The following is a 10,115-nucleotide window of genomic DNA, read 5'->3' on the forward strand; positions in this document are numbered from 1 at the left end:
GAGAAATCATCCAAATTTCTCATGGAAGGATCAAAAGCCTCAACAAGGCTTTAATAATGGTGGAAGAAACAGGTTTAGCAATAGCAAGCCTTTTCCATCATCCACTCAGCAACAAACAGAGAATTCTGAGCAGAATCCATCTAGCTTAGCAAACTTAGTCTCTGATCTATCTAAAGCCACTGTAAGTTTCATGAATGAAACAAGGTCTTCCATTAGAAATTTGGAAGCACAAGTGGGCCAGCTGAGTAAAAGGATCACTGAAATCCCTCCTAGTACTCTCCCGAGCAATACAGAAGAGAATCCAAAAGGAGAGTGCAAGGCCATTGACATAAGCATCATGGCCGAACCTGTGAGGAGAGGAGAGGACGTGAATCCCAAGGAGGAAGACCTCCTAGGACGTCCAGTGATCAATAAGGAGCTTCCCTCTGAGGAACCAAAGGACTCTGAGGCTCATCTAGATACCATAGAGATTTCATTAAACCTCCTTATGCCCTTCATGAGCTCTGATGAGTATTCCTCTTCTGAAGAGAATGAGGATGTTACTGAAGAGAAAACTGCCAAGTTTCTTGGTGCAATCATGAAGCTGAATGCCAAATTATTTGGTATTGAGACTTGGGAAGATGAACCTCCCTTGTTCACCAATGAACTAAGTGATCTGGATCAACTGACATTGCCTCAGAAGAAACAGGATCCTGGAAAGTTCATAATACCTTGTACCATAGGCACCATGATCTTTAAGGCTCTGTGTGACCTTGGTTCAGGAATAAACCTCATGCCCCTCTCTGTAATAGAGAAACTGGGAATCTATGGGGTGCAAGCTGCTAAAATCTCATTAGAGATGGCAGACGGTTCAAGAAAATAGGCTTATGGACAAGTAGAGGATGTGTTAGTAAAGGTTGAAGGCCTTTACATCCCTGCTGATTTCATAGTCCTGGATACTGGAAAGGAAGAGGATGAATCCATCATCCTAGGAAGACCTTTCCTAGCCACAGCAAGAGCTGTGATTGATGTGGACAGAGGAGAATTAGTCCTTCAATTGAATAAGGACAACCTTGTGTTTACAACTCAAGGATCCCTCTCTGCATCCATGGAGAGGAAGCAGAAAAAGCTTCTCTCAAAGCAGAGTCAAACAAAGCCCCCACAGTCAAACTCTAAGTTTGGTGTTGGGAGGCCACAACCAAACTCTAAGTTTGGTGTTGAACTCCCATATCCAAACTCTAAGTTTGGTGTTGGAGAGTTTCAACAATGCTCTGAACATCTGTGAGGCTCCATGAGAGCCCACTGTCAAGCTATTGACATTAAAGAAGCGCTTGTTGGGAGGCAACCCAATTTTTATTTATCTAACAATATTTTTCTTAGTTATATGTCTTTATAGGTTCATGATCATGTGGAGTCACAAAATAAATATAAAAATTAAAAACGGAATCAAAAAAATAGCAGAAGAAAAATCACACCCTGGAGGAAGCATCTGCCTGGCGTTCAACGCCAGAACAGAGCATAGTTCTGGCACTGAACGCCCAAAATGGGCAACATCCTGGTGCTGAACGCTCAGAACAAGCATGGTTCTGGCGTTCAACGCCAGAAATGGCAACAAATGGGCGTTGAACGCCCAAAATGGGCACCAACCTGGCGCTGAACGCCCAGAGTTGTGTGCAAAGGCATTTTACATGCCTAATAGGTGCAGGGATGTAAATCCTTGACACCTCAGGATCTGTGGACCCCACAGGATCATCTCAGGATCTGTGGACCCCACAGGATCCCCACATACCTCCACTCACTCTGTTCTCTCTTCTCAATCATCCTCTATTCCCAATAAACACTCTTCCCTATTAACCCTTTACCACTCACATCCATACACCCACTTACCTTCAAAATTCAACATCTCCTCCCCACCCAATCCCACCCATATGGCCGAATACACACCTCCCTCCATCTCCCCCATATCTTCTTCTTCTTCTTCTATTCCTTCTTCTTTTGCTCGAGGGCGAGCAACATTCTAAGTTTGGTGTGGTAAAAGCATAGCTTTTTTGTTTTTTCCATAACCATTGATGGCACCTAAGGCCAGAGAAACCTCTAGAAAGAGGAAAGGGAAGACAAAAGCTTCCATCAAGGGTCTATAGCTCAGTGGTAGAACATTTGACTGCAAATCAAGAGATCCCTGAGATACCTCAGGGGATACATTTTCTTCCACACAATTATTGGAAGCAACTAAGGGTGGAACATCAAGAGCACTCCATCATCCTTCATGAAATAAGAGAAGATCAAAAAGCAATGAGGGAGGAGCTACAAAGACAAGGAAGAGACATAGAAGAGCTCAAGGACATCATTGGTTCCTCAAGAAGAAAACGCCACCATCACTAAGGTGGACTCATTCCTTGTTCTTACATTCTCTGTTTTTCGTTTTCTATGTTAAGTGCTTATCTATGTTTGTGTCTTCATTACATGATCATTAGTAATTAGTAACTATGTCTTAAAAGTTATGAATGTCCTATGAATCCATCACCTCTCTAAAATGAAAAATGTTTTAATTCAAAAGAACAAGAAGTACATGAGTTTTGAATTTATCCTTGAACTTAGTTTAATTATATTGATGTGGTGACAATGCTTCTTGTTTTCTGAATGTATGCTTGAACAGTGCATATGTCTTTTGAAGTTGTTGTTTAAGAATGTTAAATATGTTGGCTCTTGAAAGAATGATGACTAGGAGACATGTTATTTGATAATCTGAAAAATCATAAAAATGATTCTTGAAGCAAGAAAAAGCAGCAAAGAACAAAGCTTGCAGAAAAAAAAATAAATAGGCGAAAAAAAATAAAAAGAAAAAGAAAAAGAAAAAGCAAGCAGAAAAAGCCAAAAGCTCTTAAAACTAAGAGGCAAGAGCAAAAAAGCCAATAACCCTTAAAACCAAAAGGCAAGGGCAAATAAAAAGGATCCCAAGGCTTTGAGTATCAGTGGATATGAGGGCCTAAAGGAATAAAATCCCGGTCTAAGCGGCTAAACCAAGCTGTCCCTAACCATGTGCTTGTGGCGTGTAGGTGTCAAGTGAAAACTTGAGACTGAGCGGTTAAAGTCAAGGTCCAAAGCAAAAGAAGAGTGTGCTTAAGAACCCAGGACACCTCTAATTGGGGACTTTAGCAAAGCTGAGTCACAATCTGAAAATGTTTACCCAATTATGTGTCTGTGGCATTTATGTATCCGGTGGTAATACTGGAAAACAAAGTGCTTAGGGCCACGGCCAAGACTCATAAAATATCTGTGTTCAAGAATCATCATACTGAACTAGGAGAATCAATAACACTATCTGAACTCTGAGTTCCTATAGATGCCAATCATTCTGAACCTCAATGGATAAAGTGAGATGCCAAAATTATTCAAGAGGCAAAAAGCTATAAGTCCCGCTCATTTGATTGGAGCTATGTTTCATTGATAGTTTGGAATTTATAGTATATTCTCTTCTTTTTATCCTAATTGATTTTCAGTTGCTTGGGGACAAGCAACAATTTAAGTTTGGTGTTGTGATGAGCGGATAATTTATACGCTTTTTGGCATTGTTTTTAGTATGTTTTCAGTAGGATCTAGTTACTTTTAGGGATGTTTTCCTTAGTTTTTATGTTAAATTCACATTTCTGGACTTTACTATGAGTTTGTGTGTTTTTCTGTGATTTCAGGTATTTTCTGGCTGAAATTGAGGGACTTGAGCAAAAATCAGATTCAGAGGTTGAAGAAGGACTGCTGATGCTGTTGGATTCTGACCTCCCTGCACTCAAAATGGATTTTCTGGAGCTACAAAACTGAAAATGGCGCGCTTCCAATTGCGTTGGAAAGTAGACATCCAGGGCTTTCCAGAAATATATAATAGTCTATACTTTGGCCAAGTTTAGACGACGCAAACTGGCGTTCAACGCCAGCTCTCTGCCCAAATCTGGCGTCTAGCGCCAGAAAAGGATCCAAAACCAGAGTTGAACGCCCAAACTGGCACAAAAGCTGGCGTTCAACTCCAAGAAGGACTTCTACACATGCAACACTCAAAGCTCAGCCCAAGCACATACCAAGTGGGCCCCGAAAGTGGATTTATGCATCAATTACTTACTTCTGTAAACCCTAGTAGCTAGTTTATTATAAATAGGACCTTTTACTATTGTATTAGGTATCTTTGATCAGTTGTATGCTATCTTAGATCACATTTGAGGGCTGGCCTCTCGGCCATGCCTGGACTTTCACTTATGTATTTTTAACGGTAGAGTTTCTATACTCCATAGATTAAGGTGTGGAGCTCTGCTGTTCCTCAAAGATTAATGCAAAGTACTACTGTTTTCTATTCAATTCATCTTATTTCGCTTCTAAGATATTCATTCGTACTTCAATCTGAATGTGATGAACGTGACAATCATCATCATTCCCTATGAACACGTGCCTAACAACCACTTCCGTTCTACCTTTGATTAAATGAGTATCTCTTAGATCTCTTAATCGGAATCTTCGTGGTGTAAGCTAGAATGATGGCGGCATTCAAGAGAATCCGGAAAGTCTAAACCTTGTCTGTGGTATTCCGAGTAGGATTCAATGAATGAATGACTGTGACGAGCTCCAAACTCACGATTGCGGGGCGTTAGTGACAGACGCAAAAGGATAGTAAATCCTATTCCAGCATGATCGAGAACCGACAGATGAATAGCCGTGCCGTGACAGGGTGCGTTGACCATTTTCACTGAGAGGATAAGATGAAGCCATTGACAAGGGTGATACCTCCAGACGATTAGCCGTGCCGTGACAGGGCATTTGGATCATTTTCCCGAGAGAAGACCGAAAGTAGCCATTGACAATGGTGATGTATCACATAAAGCCAGCCATGGAAAGGAGTAAGACTGATTGGATGAAGATAGCAGGAAAGCAGAGGTTCAGAGGAACGAAAGCATCTCCATTCGCTTATCTGAAATTCTCACCGATGAATTACATAAGTATTTCTATCCCTATTTTATTATATTATTTTCGAAAACTCTATAACCATTTGATATCCGCCTGACTGAGATTTACAAGGTGACCATAGCTTGCTTCATACCGACAATCTCCGTGGGATTCGACCCTTACTCACGTAAGGTATTACTTGGACGACCCAGTGCACTTGCTGGTTAGTTATGTGAAGTTGTGAAGATATGTTTAGACCATGGTTCTGTGCATCCGTTTTTGGTGCCATTGCCGGGGAATCAATTTCGAATAACAATTCACAACCTGAGTAGCAATTTCGCATACCAGTCTGCCATTGGCTTCCCTGTATGTCGGCAGTTTATATACACGGCTTGATCAATTTTTCTAGCAACTTAAGATTGCTCATGGTCGCTTTCCAGTATTGGCTTTCATTGACGAAATATTTCTTCAACTCTTTCTTTTGAGTGGTTATCTCAGTTTGCTCCCATCCGTAAGCCCCCTACAATTCTTCCAGATAAGAAGGCAAGTCCTCGTGCTTGGATTTGGAGTTCAGCTCATCCTTCTAAATCTTTGGAGGATGTTATTGATTTGGAGAAAAAATTTTGTTTTCTCCCGTACATAACCTCTTACCAGCCTAGTGCATCGGTTGTTCATCATATATATTCTGCTGATCTTGAACATGATCGCAATGATATTTCCACTGGCAAGGAAGGGGCTTATGACTTTTGGCTTCTGTGTACTTCTCCTACCCCCATTCCTGGTTTGATTGTTATGGATAGGGACTTCCATTGTGGAGCTTTGATCTGTCCAGTGATCTACCGTCCTGATAGGGTAAGTCGCCAACTAGAGGGGGACCAAGATCCAAAAAATGTGGAGCATATTTTTTTCCACCGAAAAATTTAATGAAAAAGGTTCTGTTTCAAAAAGAACTCCCGGAGTACAATCCTTGCTTGGTTGTTTCTCTTGATAGGGATGGGAGAGTTACAATGGAGTCTGTGGATTTAGATTACTTCATGCGTATGAAGAAGCATATTAGGCAATATGAGGGTACTTCCATTCCAGATGTCAGATCGTTTGTTCCAGTTTTGATCAAGGATCCATATTTCATGACTGGCAACCTTTCTCCTTCGACCATTGCAAGTAATATTTGCTCTTTGCTGATTCTTTTTTTTTGTTTCTTCGCTTCTTTTTTGTCTCTCTCTCCCCCGTGCCCTTTTTTTGGCTTTGTGTGTTTGACTGTTGTATCTTCTGTGCTGGTGTTTTGTAGACTTGGACACCAAGTGTTACAAACATCCCCCTTCTCCAAAGAGAAAATCTAATGATTCAGTTGTTACTGTTGAAGTGGTCAAGCGCGGTAAAGTGGAGAGTTCATATCTTAAGGTTGCAAAGAGGTCTCTTAAAAAACCACCCAGGCCTTCCATTGATGCTACACCTTCACCAATTTCCACTGGCTCAGGAATTTCTCCTTCCTCGACAACAAAAGCTAAGGGTTCTTCTGTCGGTGCTTGCTTTGTTAAATCATCACAATTTCCTGGTACGGATGTGGCTAGCTTATCTAGAAATGTTGTAAAGCGTAGGTCTCATCGTCTTTTGGATAAAATAACAACAATTCCAAATGCACCTTCTGATTCGGTAAATGTAGGCGATGAGAGCTCTCAAGAAAGGGTCAGTGGGGATTCTCCTAATTCATTTGTTGTTGGCGATGTTCCTGACAAGGGTACTACCCAAGATGTTGTTCGAGATGGCCCATGAGCAACAGCAAGTTCTAAGAGCAATGTTGACATTGAGCCGGCTGTTACCTGCCAAGGGGATCCTACTAGACGTGTTGTTACTCCCATCCGAACAGAATTTCCTGGTGCAGGTACAACTGTTTGACTCCACTTCTTCTTCTTCTTCTTTTGAGATTTGCATACATGATTCTGTTCATGCTGTTTGTGTGTGTGCATGTATCTTTTCCTATTTATCAGCTTCTCATGTCGCGTCTGAGTCCACTTTCCAAGCTTCGAGCACTTGTATTTCTCACGTCACACAGGAACCCTCAGCTGGTGCTTCTTTTGTTTGTTTTGCTTTTCAGTTTCTGTCCATGATGAGTTTGAGCATTTTGATGACGATGCAAAGAACTTGTAATCGGAGATTGCATCCCGGGCTCCTTCCTTCCTGCTTCCAAATGACCTAAACTGCCTTTTCAAGAAGCTTGGGTATCAAGCTTTTCTGGACGCATGGAATTTCTTTACTTCACATTCCCTTGCAGACTTGTGGGGTGCTCATCGGGATATAGTAGAAAATCATCTAAATAACCTTAAGTTATTTAAATTTAGTGGTCATTGGCTTGAGAACCTTTCTACTAAATTGGAGCCTCCACCTGGGGTATCTGATCCTGCTAGAGAAGAATTGTTGTCTAAAGAGTATCATGTTCTATCTTCTGATGTTTCTGCTCTTCAAGAAAAGGTTAACAAGCTTACATCTGAATTGAACACCATAAAGGCTAGGTTAGCCAGCGTCAGCCTGGAGCGAGAGCAATTAGCCAAGCATAAGGAGGCTGCTTCTTCTGTGATTTCTTACAGTGATATTTTGTGGCTGTGATAGTTTTTCAGCACTTTATTTTGTAAGATATGTAACCTTTGACAAAATGTATTATTTTTTTTTGCTGCTTCTATGACTTTCATTGTACACCTCTTTTTGGGTGTTATGTTTTCCCTCATTTTTTTTATAATATACATACTCCTCCAAGGACTTTACCTGCTTGTGTGATCATTTTATTTTAGATACACACTTTTTTTTTCTTTTTGCAGGAGGAGGGTATGATTTTAAGATGAGCAGGATTATCTACTGCTATTTTTTTTTTCTCTACCTTTTTTTTTCAGGCCAAAAAAGGAAGGTACCTAGAACTTTCTTACCCTATTTATGTTCTCTCTCTTTTTTAGGAGCTTGGAGGGTAGGGCACTTCACTTTTTTGAAATATTTTGTACTGCAGATTTCTTAAGATGCATCATTCACAACTTTTGAGTATATAATTGCTAATGCAATTTTTTCATGCATTGCAAGATGCTTGTAGAATAATATAACATAAACATTGGCTCTTGATAAAAAAGCCTTTTGGAATTGAAATTCAAGCTACTAAAGCTGAAATTAGGCATAGTACTTCTTGACATACTTGAAATTGATGGGGCCAGTGGTTGTTCCATGATCTGGGTCCAGCAAGATACAGTGTCCGTTGGGTGTACTTCAGAAACAATGTAAGGACCCTCCCATTTGGGAGCCCATTTTGGCAAAGACATCTTTCTCATTACTGCGTCTACTGATTTTAATACCAGATCACCCTCTAGGAACACCCTGGGCCGAACATGCTTGTCATAAGCTAATGCTAGTCTCCGATGGTATTCTTCCATCTTGCTTCCCACAACTTCTCTTTTTTCTTCCAATTCTTGCAACTCAACTTCACGATCCCTTGCTTCGTCTAACAACATCCTGGCGGTGGGTACTTCAATCTCTGCTGGCAGTACAGCTTCAACCCCGTAAACCAACGAGAAGGGTGTTACTCCACTTGTTCCATGTCTGGTTGTTCTGTAAGTCCAAAGAGCAAGTGGTAGGTATTCACTCCAATATTTATGGGCATCGGTCACCATCTTTGTGAGTATTTTCAAAAGGCTCTTGTTAGTAGCCTCTGCCTGGCCATTGCCTTGCGGGTAGTAGGGAGAAGACTTGTGATGTTTGATTTGGTATTGTTCAAGAATACCCCCACACTCTTTGGTTAACAAAGTGGGTTCCATTATCGGACACTAGAACACTTAGCAGCCCGAACCTGCATATTATATTTTCTTTGATAAATCTCACTACTGCTTCAGTATTTGCTTCCCTAATAGCCACAGCCTCCACCCACTTGGTGAAGCTTTCAGTTGCAACTAGAATCCATTTCTTCCCCATTGATAGGGGGTTGATTGGTCCCATAAAATCTACCGCCCATGTATGGAATGGGTATGGTGTTTTGAGGCTGTTCTTCTGCACGCTTGGCGCATGTATCAAGTTTGCATGCTTTTGGCATTGCGGACACCTCTTGGCCCAGTTGATTGCATCTTCCTTCATTTTTGGCCAATAATAGCCAATCCTGATTAGTTCATACCACAAGGCCCTTCCTCCTTGGTGTCTTCCACATACTCCTTGATGGACTTCTTCCAAGACTTTATCTTTTTCTTCCTCTCGAACGCATTTCAGCATCTCTCCGGTAAAACTCTTTTTGAACAACTCACCTTTCTGCAAGAAGTAGCGTTCTGATCTCTTCTTCAATCTCTCAGCTTCTATTTTTTCTGAAGGCAAAACTCCAGCATCGAGGTACTCTACGATGGGTTGTTGCCAATTGTGAACATTACATATCTGCGTACTTTCTTTTATTTCTTGACAAGCCTTGCAGGAAGCTTGTAATTCATCACAATGAGACTTCATTTTCGGCCAATAAATACCCCACCTCTGGAGCCTTCAGTACAAACCAGGGCCCTCTTCTCTGCAAGTGGCTCCATGCAGTTGTTCTGCTTTTTCTTTCCCTTCCTCTTCTCCTACACATTTCATGAGGAGTCCATCCTTGCTTTTTTTGAACATTTGCCCATTGAGGAGGTAAAATCCTCTTGTTTCTTTGGTGATGTTGAGCGTTCTGAGCTGTTCATGTATAGGCGTTCGCCAATCATTGGTTTTTCCTTCCACGGACATCATTTCTTCTCTGGCAGAACTTTCAGCTACCCGGTGTTCCAAAGCATGTTGTCCATTTTGAATAGTGACTCTACTCCCCAATGTTGCTAAAGCATCCGCATGCTTGTTTTCTATTCGGGGTACATGCTCAAATGAGATCTTATCAAATACCTTCATCATGCGCCACACTTGCTCTCTGCATAAGGCCAGACTTCTTTCCTTCGTGTCGTACCCTCCTTGAATCTGTTGTATTATTAGGTTGGAGTCTCCTTTGACATGGAGTTTCTTGATACCAACTTCTTGAGCCATCTTTAGACCGAGCATTAGTGCTTCATACTCTGCCTCATTGTTGGTGCAAGAGAAATCCAATCGAAACATGAAGGACAAATTTTTTCCATGGGATTCTGTAAGGACGACTCCTGCCCCTCCTTGAGGATTCGAGAGTGTTCCATAAAACATGAGGGTCCATGTTTCCTCTTCATTACAAGCATGAATAGTCTGTATTGTTC

At 41.3% G+C, this 10,115-nt stretch overlaps 1 protein-coding gene across 1 annotated transcript; it reads right to left on the bottom strand.

Moving 5' to 3' along the window:
* Nucleotides 1–7,943: 7,943 nt before the first annotated feature.
* On the bottom strand, nt 7,944–8,552 carry LOC107647443 (uncharacterized). The gene has a single exon (XM_016351519.1). It carries the CDS (start codon nt 8,550–8,552, stop codon nt 7,944–7,946), a length of 609 nt encoding a protein of 202 aa, XP_016207005.1.
* Nucleotides 8,553–10,115: the final 1,563 nt, after the last annotated feature.

This window comes from Arachis ipaensis, chromosome B1 (genome assembly GCF_059453495.1).
Source record: "Arachis ipaensis isolate K30076 ecotype BB chromosome B1, ASM5945349v1, whole genome shotgun sequence".
Classification (NCBI taxonomy): Eukaryota; Viridiplantae; Streptophyta; class Magnoliopsida; order Fabales; family Fabaceae; genus Arachis; species Arachis ipaensis.

What these genes read in the sequence shown, in the direction of transcription:
- LOC107647443 (XM_016351519.1), bottom strand. Translation starts at nt 8,552, where the DNA reads ATGGTGACCGATGCCCATAAATATTGGAGTGAATACCTACCACTTGCT.